At 40.8% G+C, this 16,769-nt stretch overlaps 3 protein-coding genes across 4 annotated transcripts; 1 reads left to right on the top strand and 2 right to left on the bottom strand.

Annotated features, from left to right (window-relative positions):
• Window positions 1-439: 439 nt before the first annotated feature.
• cxxc1b (CXXC finger protein 1b) lies at window positions 440-6,008 on the bottom strand. Its single transcript, XM_030421614.1, has 14 exons — window positions 5,841-6,008; window positions 4,796-4,911; window positions 4,596-4,696; window positions 4,341-4,477; window positions 3,841-3,996; window positions 3,342-3,488; window positions 3,145-3,252; window positions 2,871-3,049; window positions 1,955-2,162; window positions 1,673-1,783; window positions 1,523-1,572; window positions 1,333-1,429; window positions 1,089-1,241; window positions 440-861 (listed from the first exon to the last, which is right to left on the bottom strand). The coding sequence occupies exons 1-14, from the start codon at window positions 5,841-5,843 to the stop codon at window positions 715-717; spliced, it is 1,713 nt and encodes a 570-aa protein (XP_030277474.1). The 5' UTR covers window positions 5,844-6,008; the 3' UTR covers window positions 440-714.
• A 457-nt stretch (window positions 6,009-6,465) lies between these two features.
• On the top strand, window positions 6,466-8,788 carry LOC115583168 (uncharacterized). The gene is made up of 5 exons (XM_030419682.1): window positions 6,466-6,570; window positions 7,335-7,518; window positions 7,591-7,686; window positions 7,772-7,984; window positions 8,082-8,788. The coding sequence occupies exons 2-5, from the start codon at window positions 7,380-7,382 to the stop codon at window positions 8,366-8,368; spliced, it is 735 nt and encodes a 244-aa protein (XP_030275542.1). The 5' UTR covers window positions 6,466-6,570; window positions 7,335-7,379; the 3' UTR covers window positions 8,369-8,788.
• On the bottom strand, window positions 8,393-16,608 carry tfe3b (transcription factor binding to IGHM enhancer 3b). Of its 2 annotated transcripts, none has more exons than XM_030419680.1 (9): window positions 16,331-16,608; window positions 13,581-13,807; window positions 13,258-13,482; window positions 12,668-12,763; window positions 11,825-11,936; window positions 11,639-11,695; window positions 11,358-11,433; window positions 11,048-11,195; window positions 8,393-10,657 (listed from the first exon to the last, which is right to left on the bottom strand). In XM_030419680.1, exons 2-9 carry the CDS (start codon window positions 13,770-13,772, stop codon window positions 10,193-10,195), a joined length of 1,371 nt encoding a protein of 456 aa, XP_030275540.1. In that variant the 5' UTR covers window positions 13,773-13,807; window positions 16,331-16,608; the 3' UTR covers window positions 8,393-10,192. The 2 variants fall into 2 exon arrangements, with proteins under 2 accessions (XP_030275540.1, XP_030275539.1); XM_030419679.1 differs by having other exon boundaries at window positions 11,048-11,213; window positions 16,331-16,607.
• Window positions 16,609-16,769: the final 161 nt, after the last annotated feature.

Raw genomic sequence — 16,769 nt, 5'->3', positions numbered from 1 at the left:
TTCCTTAAACAGGACCAAAGCTCTTAGATATCATAACACTTTCTCATATGTGAGTTCATTCTTAGACAAATTGCAAACACACTTTTTAAATACATTTTTAGTAATTTACTTGTAATTCATTGTCTTAGTTTCTCATGTTTTGCTCTCTAGCTATCAACACATCTGGTCTATATATGTTCTATCAGCCTGAATAACAGTTTAACGATGCACTTTACTTTCTTGTCATCTGGGCTGGTTCTTGATTTTTCCAGTCAGAGAAGTGTCAGCACTCCTGTGAAAATATGTAATCCGTTTTTGTACTGTACCCTTTTTCATCAGTCAAAGAGGCAAAGAAGCACACATTAAGTACATATTATTTAAAGTTGCAATAGTCATCCAATGTGTTCATCGTGTATGCGTCAAAAAGCCAACTGAAATGATGCAATGTATGATGGGTACGTCATTCACACACCTTACTTGGGGCAAATTCAAGGTTTATTCAAGGCAATCATACCAAAAACAGCAGTTTTCAATAAGCAGTAGTTCATCTACCAGTCAGGAAAAATATATAACCATTTACATCTTAAATGTATTAATCATACAAAGATTTTAAAATAATTATCTACTTAGAAAAACAGTTTTCCATCCAAATCGTACTAATGCTTGTATAAGTTTAAATCCTGAACACTCAAATCTCACATCATGTACAGGGATGCACAGATGCAGACAGGTCGACTACCTATCCTTGTTGCTACGGAGATCCGTCGTCAAGGGGTCGTGCTGAATAGTTTGGTGCAACATGAGAGCGAGCAGACCGGCTCTGTTGGTCATCGCAGTCCTGACATTACGCTCCTGTTCAAAGAGCTCGTCCAATTTGTACCACTGTGGGCGAAGAAATGAAATAAAAAGAAAAAGAAAATGGGTTAGATCACTATCACTTCCCTCGTTGCGGCAAACTATGAACAGATGTAAGTTCAAGTAAGAGATAAAAAGAAACTCTCCCCTCTATCTGACTGGACAGATGATACAATTATGTTTCCATTTAAAAACCCGCAGAATTCTCAAGAAATACTACAAAAACAAAGCAACAATCACAAAGGTAGACTTACCACTCTGACTCGCTCCAAGTCCACCTCTGCTCTCCTGAGCTTTTCCCAGTTGTAATGTTTGTTGCATTTCCTTTTGGAGACCCTGCAGTAATCTCCTGTCAGCTCAAACACGTTCTTCACCAGAGGACACCCGCACACCTCGTCCACCGGGATCTAGTCACCACACAAAAGAAAACAGTGTAAAACCTCTCCACGTATGTGATGGAAACATGCCTGACGTTTTGTGAACGGAGTTTCCACTGACCTTAGGATCTCTGGAGTGTTCTGGACACAAAACTTGAAGCCTCTTACAATATGTTTTGCTCTGGGGATTGTACACATCGCAAAAGAGCCTGGTTGCTCTGTGGAACAAAAAAAAAAAAAGTTAGTTAAGGCAAGTGAACTTGTTATTGTTATATAACAAGTTATAAACGTTCAGATTATTTGTTTCTTACCCCTCTATTCTCGTAGGGTACATGGATCCAAAGGAGGTCTGACTCTCATACTGTCAAGATTATTAGGGAAAGAAGTGTTACAGATAGCACGAATGCTTTTGTGTGTTTGTATATTTGATGCTTAGAATTAGAAATCTAGAGAATAATCACCTTTGCGTAACATCTCTCCATATGTCTCAGTGCCACTTTTGGGTTGATGGGATGACTACAAGACACACAGAAAATCTGCAGATCTGTGTCCTCGCTGTCACCTTCATTCACCTGCAAACAGAACCAAAGCAGTTAAACCACAAGTGTTACCTCTGTTCTTCTTCAGCAGCTTCTGATGGAAAAACAAAGAATGTCCCTGACTTTGACCAGACCCACAGGGAGCTAACCATGAAAAAGCAGTTACAACAGAAAGAGCTGTGTAACTGAACGAGGGCTGCTCACCTCCTCGTCCTGCTGAACCGCCTGCTGCTTGGCCTTGGCGATGATGCCCTCCAGCTCGAGGAAGCGTCGCTCCATCTCTGTGAGGCGCATCCGGGCGTTATGCTGTTCCCGTCGGATGCGCTCCAGTTGCTTCTTGCCGTGTTCCTCTGCGATGCAGGGACTCTGCTGCCACTGCTGGATACGCTGAGGGAGGATCTCATAGATCCGGCTGTGGATCAAAATGCGCAAATATTAATGAATTCATATGCTAAAAAAACTCAACCAGCTAAGGACTTCCCCATGATCACTACTTAATCAGCTAAGTGAAAGGCTTAAGAAATACCATCCATGGGACCCTACAACAAGGATACTGATGAGAAAGACAGAGGTAGAAAAATAAATAGAGATATACTACGTGACAAAACAGATTGTGAGTTTAAAAACTGGTCTATAGGTTCCAAACAGAGGCGAATGCAACATCAAAATCTGAAGCATTTCCCCTGCATTTAATTTTTCTAGCACTAGGTGGAGTAATAACAATCAATACATACACCTTCACTTTCATACCATCACTTTCAATTTCAATACAAATAAGTACAATTTAGGAATAAGATAGTTATTCAAAGTCACAATTAAAATAACTGAATAAAAACCATTATTTAGAACAATAACAAGTAGGGGTTGGGAGGTTTCAGATCTAATTTTTAAAATGGGGAAACGGTACTACTGATACTACCATCATTTGAATACAAAAATATCATCACGTCTTAATACTTAACAGAGGTGTTAAACAAGGTTCTAATTATTATTATTTTAGATGCTGCTAATAAACAAAACTATTATTCAAATTGCTTTTGCCGTTCCGAAGTCGAGTTAACTATCTCTCCTAGCAGAAGTGCACTGATGCAAGGTGAAAGGTGAAAGTAATATTTCTTACTTGGCAGCTAACTTCATACCACAGTCTTCAGAGCAGTACTTGGAGTTTGCTCTTGCTGCCTCCACACAGCTCGGCCCCAGACACTGACGCTGCCCTGTGTTATCACGCAGCTCACCCTTCTCACTGTATTTGCTTTTGTCTTTATGCTTCTGCTTCTGTTTGTGGCGTCGGGACTCCTTCTATATTGTCCAAAGCAGAGGGGTTAGTTCACCAGTTCACCGTAACTTTTACTTACATTCATGATGTTGCAGCAATAATTAAAAAAACGTCTTACCTTCTTGTCAAACTTCTTCTCTCGTCTCTTGACGTGCTTCACCTTCACAGCTTTCTTACGCATGACAGGACTGAAGGGCGGCTCATCATCATCATCCGTAGCCCACGCCTGGGAGAGAAGAGAGCAAACAACTGAGTCAACATCATCTAGGATGAGCAGGTTTACATGCAACAATATGGTGTCAAATGTTCCGTTACCATGCTGTTGTCAAGCCCTGCTGCCTTGTACTGCTGGTAGAGATCCGCCTCGCTGTCGTAGTCATCAGAGTACCGTCTCCTTCTATGGTACGAATTGTCCCTCCTTTCTTGTAAAGAGAGTTCCTCATCCTTCACACGCAGCATTTTCTGTAAAAAACCAGCCACAGGTTGGATATTTCCATATTGGCCACAAGGGACTGCACAAACACATCAGAGATCAGGAAGTATGAATCGCTTCAGAGCTTTTAAGGTTCTCTCTTTTTTTTAACCTACCAACCTAGGTACCTTACAAGATATGATATGAATGATGCATTCTTGTAGAGGACTGTTCCAAGGGCATACGTATTTCAAGTAAGTATTCAAACCCTAAATCTACAACTTTTAAGATCATTTAATGACACGAGGATGGGTCAGTTGGATAACAATAAAATGCACAGGGCAGAAATGTTACTTCTACAATTTGGTGCTCTGACTATATACAGAGCACAGAGTGACTTACCCTTGCTCGAACCTCACATTGCCTGAACCTGCACTTCTGTCGGATTTTGTTGGGGCCTCCGAACTTCTTCATGTCCTTGCAGAAGTCACACTGAGCACAGTCCTCGGTCCGTCTGCAGGGCTCACATTCCCCACACATTCGCACTGAACGCTTCACCTGGGGAAAATCAAACAGTGGGCAGTGAGAGACAGTCACTGAAGAAATCTGCATTGCTTTACATCCTACACGTTTACCTACTGCCTTCAAAATGGGTCTGACACAACGCAAGATTTTTTTATCATCTATATTTCAAGTCGTCTGCCATGTAACGTCGTTTCAATGTGACGTCCACACATCTAATCACCTGGTTTGCGCTTTTATTTAAATCATGCATGTTTGTAGAAAACTTGATCAATGTTTATATTCATATGCAACAATCATTCCTCTCGTTTGTACACGACTGTTATGCCCTTCAGATATTGAAGTACAATCTAAATATTTCAGCCAGAAGTACAACATACTTTAGATCCACGCCGTCTTTCACTCTTATAGTCTGGAGTACTCGGGGTGCTGTATTGTCTTTCAGTTCGGTCAGACTCAACGTCCTTGTCTTTGTTTTTCTTTGTTCTATACTTTATCTCCAGTAAGGGGTTTTTATCTGGTGACAGAGAGAAAAATGAACAATGTCATATTTGTTACGATGCTTTGTTCTGTGATGTATTTCGTATTTAGTACGGCTGTCTTAAACGTGACAAATGAAGATTTGTTTTCCTCACCTCTGCATCTTATGCAGTACCATTCTCGGATCGCCTTCGCCGACTTCTCTGTTATGTTGATGCAGTGGCCATGGAACCACTCATTACAGTTATCACAGCCGCTGTCGGTGGGAGAATGAGGAAAATAATGTATGAGCATCATTGCATTCAGTGCAAGTAATACAGTAACTGAAACAACAGCCGTGGTGTTGTGCACTTACATCATGAAGCAGTTGATGTCTGGTTTGCGGCAGATACAGTACAGTGGTGTGTTCTCCCCCTCCATGCTGCTGGTCTCAGGCCCTGGTGCATGGTCAACGTCAGACATTTCGCTGTCCTGAAAAGTATCATATGGATCACAAACCACATAACAGCTGACGGAACTATATTAAATGTCAATGGCAGCTGACTGCTGAGCTGCGGTGCACATGTCTCAAAGAAAGCAGAGGGATTTGGGTGTCTCTAAAGTAGATGCTGTGCTTAGCAACTAGCCTCTTAGCATTTCAGTTTTCAGAGTAACTCTGCTGTCTGGAGATTCATCCTACCATGGTCACTGCTATGAATATCCTAATCATACAAGGTAAATAGTGCTTAAGCAGTATACAACTCTCCAGTACAATGAAACCGACCATCGTTATTTCTATTCATATCACCGCCCACTCCTACATTATTTAGAACACGTAAACGTGCTAATTACACTGTAAGGACCAAAACATGATGTCTAGCACTTGGGACTAAAACTAACATTGCTAACTTACACCTCATATTACATAACGCACAGTTTCTGCGCCAGTTTCTTTCTTAAAATCATCACTGCCTGTAATGTTAGAAGGAGAGCAGAAAAGATACATATAAGGTGCTGGTCAGCTAACCAGCACCACTGGTTAAATGAAATCTCCGGGTACCATTAACAGTTGCTTTGTTTACACACAAAACTAGCTTAACGTTACAATATGCTAAAGATAGCGCGCATAGTAAACGATTAGCATCAGATAAATGTTCAGTTATCGTTAGCCAGTTAGCTTAACGGTGCTTCGCTGTACCACGAAGCTAAGTACAAACTTTTCGAAACAAATTTAAATCAAACAATATGACATTCTGCACAGACAGGACATGTATTCAAACGGTCGCTCTGGCTAACTTGAGTTGGATCACAACATCGTAGTGACGGATACGTCGCTAACTTAAAGTGACCGCCTTGTAACCTGTAATTAGTCGCCAAAACTGAATTTCGCAGACGTAAAAGTCTTTATTTTCAGTACTTACCATTTTGTAAGATCTGTACAGTCTTTGGTCTTTTTACAAATACAGTGGAAAATGTACGCCTAACGCTGAGCCTGTTAGCTCGGCAGCTAACATTAGTTAGCATTCAGGTTTACACCCGGTTTAGACGGACGTCACATCGTTCGTAATCGGCTAAACTCGTTACTACTCGTAAGAGAAATCAGCTGTCATTGGTCAGTGTTCTTCTTCTCGAGTGACAAATTGACATCCAATAACACAACGTCGCCACCTGTTGGGTTTGCTACAAAATTGCGTTTCCTAGCAAAAAGCAAAATGCCCCATTCATAAACATCAGCGTGTCTATTACTCAGAAAAGTGTCCTGCAGAGAAATGTGTGAAGTATAAATGAAATATACAGAATACCCAATAATACTGCGTTATGTATTACCATGTTTAATACTTCCTTTCTTACATTAGATACTTCTATTAGTAGTAACTACCTACTGTATGGATGACAAATAACTGAATAAACAACATTAACAAAATCACTTTTGTTCTTGTTTTTACACACACACAGTGAGAGAGAGAGAGAGAGAGAGAGAGAGAGAGTGTGTGTGTGTGTGTGTGTGTGTGTGTGTGTGTGTGTGTGTGTGTGTGAAAGAGTGAAGAGCCTGTGTGGTGCAGTTACACCTTCATTGCTGACATCCAGCGGGTCACATAAGGATGCATCTGTGATTAAGGCTGCACGCTTGAACGTCTACTTCTTAGATAAGTGAGTACAAGTTGCTTTTTTACAAAACTCTTTCTGAATTTCCGAACATCACTGTAATGAGTGACATAAAGTGTTTTGGAGATTTAATGATTGTGTGGCGATGAACTGAAATGAAGTTTACTGAATGTAAATAACTTTGACTACACCCGTTCAGTCTGACACGATGATATATTGTACCCTGCTTACATCCCTTGTATCGTCTTTAACCGAAGAGTGCGCGCCTAGAAATAATTTGTCAAACTATAACAATAAGTTAAGACTGGTAGAAAATATTTCAGATAGCTGAAGTAAATGTTTGCCTTTGTTTCATCTGCAAGGAAGAAAACTTAGGGTAAGTATTACTTGAGAACATGAATGATTTATGAATAGTAAAATCAAGATATTACATTGTCGTATAACTGTCAGGATATGTGCATGCCGCCTTTCATCTACATTATAAATCCTTTCCAAATGGCGATTAATAATAGATTAACTCCTCTGCAATTTCCAAGATGTCCACTCATCACTTACAGCTTTGAAAACCTCAGCTACAGTTCTGACTGTCGGTCTGCGGTACAGAGAATGATGAGGGCATTTAATTTGACATTCCAATCTTAGAAAGAAATCATTTCAGTTTAAGAAGAAAGTAGATGTAAGATGAAAGCCGTGCAAATGATCTTGAAGTGAATTGAAATGTATATCACATTTCATTTTCTTGGAATAACAGGTCCTGGTTCACTATTTTAGTTTGACCTCCCTCATTACTCTGGTTGGTTGTCTTTCAGTTAATTCAAGAAACAGAAGCATGGGACATTCAAACGGATGTCACGATGGATACCAAAGTGAATTCCACAGATGTGAATGAAAAGATGGATGCTGGAATTGACAACAAGCCAAAGTTCCACAACTCACTAACCACTGCTCCAAAGTCTCCTCTTGTACCTGACGAATCCATGGCAGATCAAACCGGTACGTTTACAGAGAATTACGTCATGAATTGCATTTATTCAGAAAGACAAACTTTCTTCTCTTGCCTTTTAGAATCTTTGGCCGAAGCTACGACTCAGATCTCCACCGAGGACACTGAATTATCTTCAGCTGACATCTCTGTGAACGTGTTCCAAAATAAAACAATAGGTAACTGAGCGTATGAATATGTATTTCCTCTTGAAAAAGCTTTTATTAAGATTTTTTTGTTTGTTAATTTCCATGTCTGGTGCAGGAGCCTCTGTTGGAACCAACTTGCATGATGACGCAAAACATGGAGTGACCGGAGCAGTACCCATCGGCACTCCCTGCTCTGTGGAGAAAGATCAGCCAAAGCTTCTGTGTGCTCTGCTGCCATCCTCCAAGGAGGCCGGCCCAGTCTATGAAACCAGCAGGAGTCAAGGGCCCCTCAAAACCCCTACCGTCAACACTGAGCCAGATGATGGTGGTAAGCACACAAAACTATTGTGCTCCTTGGTGCCCTCCTACCTAAATGCTTTTTCCTTAGATTAAAGTTTTCTTCTGTCATCTTTGCTTTCCCTGAGGCCTGTGTGCTGCAATCCTATTGGCCTGTCTCTTCTGTCAACCACTGGACTGTTTACTGGCCACTATGAGAGGGTGCAATGAGTGCGTTTGGTCGCTGTGCTCGTCCCTGTGCTGCTGCGAGCCCACCGCCCTGCAGCCTCTCCTGGACATCGACCACCACAGTGACGTCTGCACGTGTCTGGACATCCGTTGCTTCCAGTGCGAATATCCCGCCTGCGACATCTGCCTCCAGGCCACAGAGTGCCTGGACCTCGCTATGGAAATCTCACAAATGCTTTACCACTAAAAAAAACAACACCCAGACACGAACCAATGGGAATCATTTATTTGTTAAAATCTTTCCAAAGCCAACTTGTAGGGACACGACATAAATGCTACCGGTTTCTGGTTAACAGTCGATGTTAGCACTCAAATATCTGTCAGGGTAAGACATGGTTAATATTGCGTATGAGCTGAAAAAGCTGACAGGAGCACTGAGCAATGGAGTCGAGCTGTTTGTAGCTCAAAGACAAAGTAGGTGAGATCTGAATGAACCGGAGAGAATGCCTTAAAATCATTGTAACCACCAAGAAAGCACTGATGTTTTTGTCTGCTGAAACTTGTTTTGTTTTTACAACTGGAAGAAGAGTTTAAAATGTAAGCATATCAATAACTTGGAGGTTGTGTTGGAGGCAATACAAAATACAGTGCGTCAGTGTTAAAAAAACAAAACAAAAACACAACTACACTTATGCAGGTACTTTTTCCAAACACACATTCATTAACTGTACATAAGGTTGCATCTGACAAATTAAATGCCTTTCTAAAGTTTGTGGCTATTTTACAGAATAACAATTCCATTGCAGGTTTCACACAACAAACAGGTATACCTTATTGTTAGAGGTGAGGCTAGTGGTTGGTTTGAAAAGGAGGTCGAAGCCCTCTGTATTCATACTACAATTAGCAATAATGCATTATCAGATATATCTCTCTCGATCGTCAAGAAAAAAGAAAATAAAATAAAAAACAAAATCCTGGTAGATCATGCTAACCGGTAAAATCACACAGTGACCACCAAGGTTCATGAACAGACACCAATCACTGACAACACAGATATTAGTCAGGAAAAATTACTTTAAAACTATTATTTAGGTATCAAAAAAAAAAAAATGTAATGAACTACAGTACTATTGTAAAAGGATGACATTGTTCTGCATTTCTCATATTCTCTTGCATTCCACTGACTGAGTGAATATATTTAAAAATAAAACGCTGATTTTGTAATCCGTAGCTACTCTGGAAGAAGTCCTGCTTTGGCTAACTAGCTGCAGCAGTGAGTGATTCTCCACTGCTTTTAAGGTTTATTACAAAGACATGCAACCTGGGCTTTAGCCGTCCACTGTGTGTAATAATAATAAAAAACAGACAAAAAGCTCTCATAAAATGCATAGACTGCCACAAAATAAGGTGCAATAAAATTGCTCAAAATAAAATATTCTTATTTACAATACGCAGTAAATATTTAACAATGTGCCAATTCACTTTACAAAAATCCCTTCTGTAGCTGCTGGTGAAACAACCCAACATGGATGAGCATGCGACTGCTATTAACAAACCCTGATTCCAGTCAGATGAAAAAACAGAAAGAAAGAAAATCACACTATTCTGTGTGTTGGCATCTCTTGCTCAGTTTGTTATGCCAATGTTGTTGTTGTGATATACAAACCTCACAGCTTTCGTCCCTATAAATGAGCACATAATAAATTCAAGCAAACTTTATATCCCTCTTAAATCTCTGAAGAAAAATCTTAAAAACTATTTAAGAATGTAGTATTTCTTATAATTTCTTTAAGTCCATGCCTCTATTATACAATATTCCATTTTAATAAGATTGCATTTATAAACCCAGACATAATCATCTGACCAGCTCCAAACAGGAACAACAATAATTAGGTCTGTATGGCAATTAAATCCAAGATACAACGTTTGTTAGTTTTGATCTTAATGTTAGCTATTTCTGCTAAATTCAATTCTACAGTCCAATAAATGAGCCTCTTGTTATTTAAGGATAGACCGCACCTCTTGACATTCTTGTCCCTACAGACAGTCTCTGACTGCCACACAGAACTCATCACAAGTCCTCGTCCATATCAAGGCTGCTCCTGCGACTGCTGGTTTTAGAGGCACCTGGTGACAAAGGAGAAAACAGCGGCTCGGCCAGCCTCTCTGGAGACAGGGTGCACCCGTCGTCCATAAGAATGTCTCCCAGGCCCACGTCGGGGTAGAGCGCTGAGGCGGAGCTGTCGTCCAGCTCCGCGAAGCTCAGGCTGCCCAGGTCCAGGGGGCTGCTAATGGTGATACCGGCAGGGGAGTCCGAGGAGGGCGGCGACAGGAAGGAGGCTGGCAGAGATTCTCCCATGGCTGCCACACCCAGACTGAGGAGGTTTTGGGAGGTGGCTCCTCCTGTGCTGTGAGGCATAGACTGGCTGCTCTGTTGGATCTGGTGCTGCTGGAGAAGGGAGGGATCAGAGGTCAGACCAGAGGCCATGCCGCTTTGGGAGGAGAGGCCGTGGAGTCGTGCCTGCATCTCCAGCTCCTGAAAAGAAGAGCAGCACATTAACATTTAGATGCCATATCTGGGAATGATAAAGTTATTGTTTTACAACACTCAATGCATTGTGCACGTGACTAAGGTAATTTAACTACAATAAACATCACCCTAAAAACTGTCTTGGTCTTTGTTATTCTACTTTTTTGAGAATGAAGAAACCTTTTATCAGCTGTTGTTCTTCTTGTACTCCTCCTTTATTGGCACACCCTGATTTAAGGTGCATTATTTGACCAACTGTCCACATTTGGGACTACATGACTGTCATACAACCTAAAAACATGAAATACTTTAGGATCAAAACATGTAGAGCCTGCAGAGAGGCACCTACATCCTGACTACAACTATTTTCCCACCACACACTTGCTTTACACTAACCTGAATTCGCAGCATTAGAGTGTGGTTTGCCTGCTCCAGCTTTTTCTGCCGCATCTCGATATCCTTGGCTCTGTGCTGCTCCTTCTGTAACTTCCTGATGTAGTCTACGGAAGCTTTCAGGATGGTGCCCTTATTCCAACGCATCTCACTGTTATCATTGTGATATCAGTAATTGTAAATTGTAGGGGCAACAAAGAAAGGAAAGGACAGACACAAAAACAAAATTAAAATTTTACAGTTGCAGGGACTCATTTCATGTAATTTTCAATGAGTGATTCAGAAAAGGAAAACAAGTTTTCTTAAAACTTACGGGTCATTTGATTTGGGTATCAGAGTACCAAGCTCCTTTATGCGGTCATTAATGTTGAATCTCCGCCTCCTCTCAACTGTAGACAAGCAAGAATGATGAGGCAGAGAGCAAAAGCAAAACACTTCAGCTGACCTTCACCAGGTATAACATGATATAAATGGACAACGCGAGTTCAAACAAAAAGAAAAAGAGCATATCTATGGAGCAAGGATGTGGTGTTGAATCTGCACTTCACTGAATGTCACAAGTGGTCAAACTGGTTGAAATAAAGCTCGACTCACTGAGGTTATGGTTGTCTTTCTTCTGCCTTTCTTTCATAAGTGCTTTGGCATCTGTATCTGAAAAAAAAAAAAAAAAAAAAAAAAATATCATTTAGTGTTTCATACAAGGTATTCATTGTAAATAAAAGCTATCCTGAACACATAAAAAGTAAAGACACATGTTTATAAAAGGTGAAGTTACCGTACCAGTAATTTCCCTTTTAATTTTTGGAAGATCAGCAGGACAGGAGTTGCTAACAGTCAAAGTAGGTGCTGCCATTCCAGGGCTATGGTACACATCCAACAGATTTCCTGGGAGCTACAGAAGTAAGACATTTTAAAACCTCATTTCATAAATGCTCCCTGATTGTCATAAACCCAGAAGCAAATACGTAAAAAGTATGTCTTCCTGATTCCTGGTTCTGTGTCATCAAATAAATCCTACCACATGTTGCAAAGGTATTACAATTACATTTTTTAAACTATCATTTTAAAACAACATAAAGGATAAAGGACAAAATCCATCCATTGACATTACATTTTTGCCTATTAAAAAAGGTAAACAAGAATACCAGGTGCTTTTTTTTTTTTTCCAATCAGAAAAAGTAATTTACCTCGACCTGCTTCTTTTTCTTTTCCTCCAACAGCATCACCATAATCCTCATTTTTTGTCAAGCACTCTCTATCTGACGAATTTGTTGTTAACCTGGCAGCTACTATGTGCTTTTTATATGAGCACAATCCTAGTTGTCTCGCTTCTCCCGGTCTTGTATCCTCTGATAGCTTTGCCCCGCCCAGGCAGCACTTTTGTGACGAATGGTAACTGAGTGCCAAAAGTGTATATTTACTCCTACAACTTCAGAATTCCACACAGATAAGAGACTGTCCATTCACAGGAAAAAAACGACTTTGGGTGTAATAAGTTAGTTAGACTAGCCTGAAATCTACTGTTATCTTGTCACTGTACATTTAAAAGAAGAACCTGTGAACTCTAGAGGAAACTCTAAAGAGGAAGCATTCATGGTTAAACAAATACATTGTTCTTCATACCGTGCTCGGCAACTGAAGACCTGAGTCAATCAACGTGATGATGTCGTCATTAAAACTGGATTCAAGACTAATGATGTCGTCGATCACATCGTCAATCTAGATAAAGCAGATGAGAGAAAAACACTAGTAGTCCTAAATCAAGTCCCTCTGGGTTAAACCTGTGAAAGCAATCAACATGTGTGTCTATAGTGTGCCTTGTAATCTTGAAGGGTCTCAGGTATACTTTTAAGCAGTGTAACAGTTGGAAAGAGGCCTGATTTCAAAGAGAGAGGGGTGTTCAGAAGAAGTGCTGGCATGGTTAAACTGTAGGTGCAGTATTTAACATCTTATTGTGACAACAGGCCAACAGGGGTACGATTACAAAAGGCATGCATCATCACAGTGGGACCTTTGGGCTCATCATTGCAGAGCAAACAAAAAGTTATTAAGCTGGAACTGAGTGAAGGGTTAGACATTCAACTTCTCCAAAAAAGCAACTTAAATTTGCAGAAAGGCAACTACTGACAAGGTTGTGTAATCTGCTGTACCAGCACACCAAACCCACACACGAGAAGTTGAACCAGTTGTATGAAAGAAGGAATTTCCCATACTTCCTCCTTGTTGGATCCGATATTAAGCAGAGCCATAGGACTGTTCGGGGCGCTGCTGGCGGTAGGAGCGGCTTCAGGGGCCGAACTGGACTGTGGCACGGGGGACACACCAAGGGTCTGAGTGACGGCCATGTTGCCCAGAGTGGTGGAGAGGTACTGCTTCACCTGCTGCCTCTGTGCCTGCTGGATGTGGTACTTGGTGGGGTTCTCCAAGTGGGTCTGCACCTTATCATATAAAGATGTTAAGGGCTGATGTTCTGACAAATTCACACTTCACTAAATTAAGAATAAAAGGGATAAACACACGAACACACTGCTCTTACTTTCAGCACCTCCACTGGCACCTGTGCTGGAGGGGGACGGGCAGCATTTGGGGGCATAGTGACAGAAATGGCTGGTGTGGAGTCAGTGGCCCGGAGCTGAGAGACAGAGGCCTGCTGCTGGGCCTCGCGTCTCTCCTGCTCCTGGGCTTGCTCTCGCATCAGCTGCTGTCGCATCAACACACGTCCAGACATGGCTGAAGAGAGTTTTTCCAGATCTAGGGATGGAGCTGAAAAACAAACACAGTAGAAAGGAGCATTACAGAGTAGCATTTCAAAGTATATAATGCTGTGTTATCATGACACAACTCAATACTTAATATAATCCTATCCATATTTTAATTTCCATCACTCTGTTCTTGGATAAGGCCAACGAAAGACTGGGAAAGCAAATAGTCCAACAGTTTGAGAACACTCCTTGCTGCACATTTTATTAAGGAACTTAATCAATCCACAATCGATAATATGACCAAAAGATTTAAAGTATCCAAAGAATTCTTTGCATTCATGGAACCAGACTGAAAACCTTAATTGAATGCCAGTAACCTTTGATCTTTCAAGTGTTACTGAGTTACACAAGACTGTATCAAAGACGTTACTACATACACTACAGAACACTTAAGATAAATCGCTGCATTTGCATCCACAAATGCGAAAGGGAAGCCCATATATCAACAACAGCCAGAAACGCAGCTGACTTCTAAGTGCCTGAGCTCATCAAAGATGGACCAACACAAAGTGGAAAAGTCTGCTTTGGTCTGACGAGTCCACTTTACAAATTGTTTTTGAATATTATTATAATATTATGTGTCCCACTAGGCTAGAGAGGAATAGGACCATCCAGATTGTTACCAGTGCAAATTTCAAAATCCATCATCTATTATAGTATAAGGGTGTGTTGGTGCCCAAGGCATCGGTAACTTCACATTAATGCTGAACATAAAGGTTCTGGAGCAACATATTGGGGTTGTATCCAAATGGATTAGTGATGAGTTTTTCTGCCTAGGAAGAGCATGCAAAAGCACCAAACACAGGTGGATGTCTAGAAGCAGCAGGTTCATTATAATGTATAACAATGTATAACATAATTTAAGCATACACTTAATTTGAGGTACACGGCCTAGAGACTTTTATTTTTAATTTTCTGCCAGCCTCACTATTTAGGAATTTTGCCCAATATCATAAATCAGTTGTAAGGCCGTCTCCCTCTCCTGCTGATGCTTCATTGGGTGCTGATTGTGAACAAAATCACACTGTCTTTGTCAATAAAACTAATCATATCAGGGCAAACACCACAGGCACAACATCAGTTCTCACTTCTCCTGCCATGCATTAGTTGAACTACCTTCAGCTGATAATTCATGACTTAATGGATATTGTGGTCATTTAGGCCTCTTCAGATTATCAAACTGTAGTATGTTGTGGTTTTTTTTTGTTATGACACAACTCAATACCTAAATAAGCCAATCCAGATTTGGTTTCCATCACTCTATTCTACAACCAAGTTCTGAATTTGAGACTTCTGAGTACTAAATATTCCTCCAAACAACTGCTCAACATCAACATTTTAACACGTTATGAGCGCCACCACATTCACTGACCCACCAAATAGGCCTAAAAATGCCCACGTGTCTTAACAGGTCTCTTGTTTCTGGATGTGTATTAGCACGTTTTAAGTAAGCAAGTTAAACTGATGCTGTAAGTTACACAGACTTTTGAAAACTTATTTCAAAAACATTACTGAAAATAATATAATTACTTCTAGAGGTCCTAAATAATAATCATTTAGCTCTCCAACACAGTTGCTCTCATGACTCTTAAATTATTTTTCATCCACTGATCAAACTTTTATTCAATTCCTGGTCAATTTAATCATACTTGTCCATCGACTCATCTCCTGTCATCGTGTCCAGTGATGTCTCCTCTGTTACTAAACCTATCCAGATATGTAGTGTGCTCTCCTTGCAACCTCACACCTGCCTCCACATTCAGTCCCTTCGTTCCTACATTCTCACCAGTGTAAAGTGGTTGTTACATAACTTTGCATGTCTGTTAGTGTCTGTGCAGCTACACACCCAGATTTATCACTTTGCACAACGCCACCTCCCGTTACATTCACTCTTTAAAATTAAAATACAAACATCACACCACGTTTCCAAAACAGCTCAAAATACGAGTACATAGCTGGCTGTCGGTATTGCTTCATCCGGTGAGTCATATTACCACACGAGATTAAGTTGTCAGCGCCGTTGTGTTAGTTAACATGGTCGTTGTCTCTAATGAGAACCACACTGACCGTTTACCGTCACGTTAAAAGGTTGGGTTGCTTCTCGTCACTCTTTCAGGTTGTATCACCAGTCACTGTAACACGTACATTCACTGGTTAGTTCGCTTTCCTTTAGCTGTCTTCGTAATCTCTATTTCTGGCGAGCTCTAACGAAGCGTCATGAGTTAGCAGTTCACTTGACAGCTCATAGCGGCTAACGGGCCCGCATCCACACGCTGAGCGTAGAAACACAACCACAGCTAATATTTACACCGTGGCTGATTTACAGTGGCTTTAAAGATACCCGTTAGCTGCAACTGTGAGACAGTTGGCTATATGTGTTGAAAGAAGCGGTGTATCACGACACAAGGCAAAGTAAAAATAGGAAGTGGCAGCTTAGCTAACATGCTAGCTAGCATCCGATAGTTGCCTAAAGCTAATGCTACCAAGCTAAATAATACATTTTTGAGGAGAGTTAAACACATACTGTTGCAACAGATTTGTTTGACGTTATCACTGCCATAAATCTCCGAAGTCCTCCGTTTTCTTTGCCATTTTAAGGTCGGTTATACAAGGTCTTCGAGCAGTCGCTAAACACAGCACTTAACACTGTTGTTTACGTCGGGCCGATGGGCTGAGGTCATCTGACGGAAGTTACCCGGAACTTGTTGACTGTTGTGAGGTGCCTACATGTTCAATACGGCTTTCACAGAACAAGTTTATCTGAGGTAGAGTAACATGAAACCGTGGTATTCAAATTCAACCTGGTCTAAGTGGAGAAAAAAAAAGATCTGTTGTTGAGTTTAAATATAGCGCCTCCAGGCGCAAACTGGGCAAATAACAATATTGGCAAAACGTGCAAAACAGGAATACATTCTATCAAGTTCAAACCCTACGAAAGACTGAATCAGTTTTACAATGGATAA

The sequence above is a fragment of the Sparus aurata genome, chromosome 6 (assembly GCF_900880675.1).
Source record: "Sparus aurata chromosome 6, fSpaAur1.1, whole genome shotgun sequence".
Classification (NCBI taxonomy): Eukaryota; Metazoa; Chordata; class Actinopteri; order Spariformes; family Sparidae; genus Sparus; species Sparus aurata.
The sequence above is the reverse complement of the archived record's forward strand: the minus strand, read 5'-3'. Positions and strand labels throughout refer to the sequence as shown.

What these genes read in the sequence shown, in the direction of transcription:
- LOC115583168 (XM_030419682.1), top strand. Translation starts at nt 7,380, where the DNA reads ATGGATACCAAAGTGAATTCCACAGATGTGAATGAAAAGATGGATGCT. An exon ending in GTTCCAAAATAAAACAATAG is followed by an intron (nt 7,687 to 7,771) that starts GTAACTGAGCGT and finishes TGTCTGGTGCAG; the next exon opens with GAGCCTCTGTTGGAACCAAC. An exon ending in CACTGAGCCAGATGATGGTG is followed by an intron (nt 7,985 to 8,081) that starts GTAAGCACACAA and finishes GCTTTCCCTGAG; the next exon opens with GCCTGTGTGCTGCAATCCTA.
- tfe3b (XM_030419679.1), bottom strand. Translation starts at nt 13,772, where the DNA reads ATGTCTGGACGTGTGTTGATGCGACAGCAGCTGATGCGAGAGCAAGCC. An exon ending in AATTAAAAGGGAAATTACTG is followed by an intron (nt 11,696 to 11,824) that starts GTACGGTAACTT and finishes TTTTTTTTTCAG; the next exon opens with ATACAGATGCCAAAGCACTT. An exon ending in ATACCCAAATCAAATGACCC is followed by an intron (nt 11,214 to 11,357) that starts GTAAGTTTTAAG and finishes TTACAATTACTG; the next exon opens with ATATCACAATGATAACAGTG.
- cxxc1b (XM_030421614.1), bottom strand. An exon ending in CAGGGCTTGACAACAGCATG is followed by an intron (nt 3,253 to 3,341) that starts GTAACGGAACAT and finishes CTTCTCTCCCAG; the next exon opens with GCGTGGGCTACGGATGATGA. An exon ending in GGTATGAAGTTAGCTGCCAA is followed by an intron (nt 2,163 to 2,870) that starts GTAAGAAATATT and finishes TTTGATCCACAG; the next exon opens with CCGGATCTATGAGATCCTCC.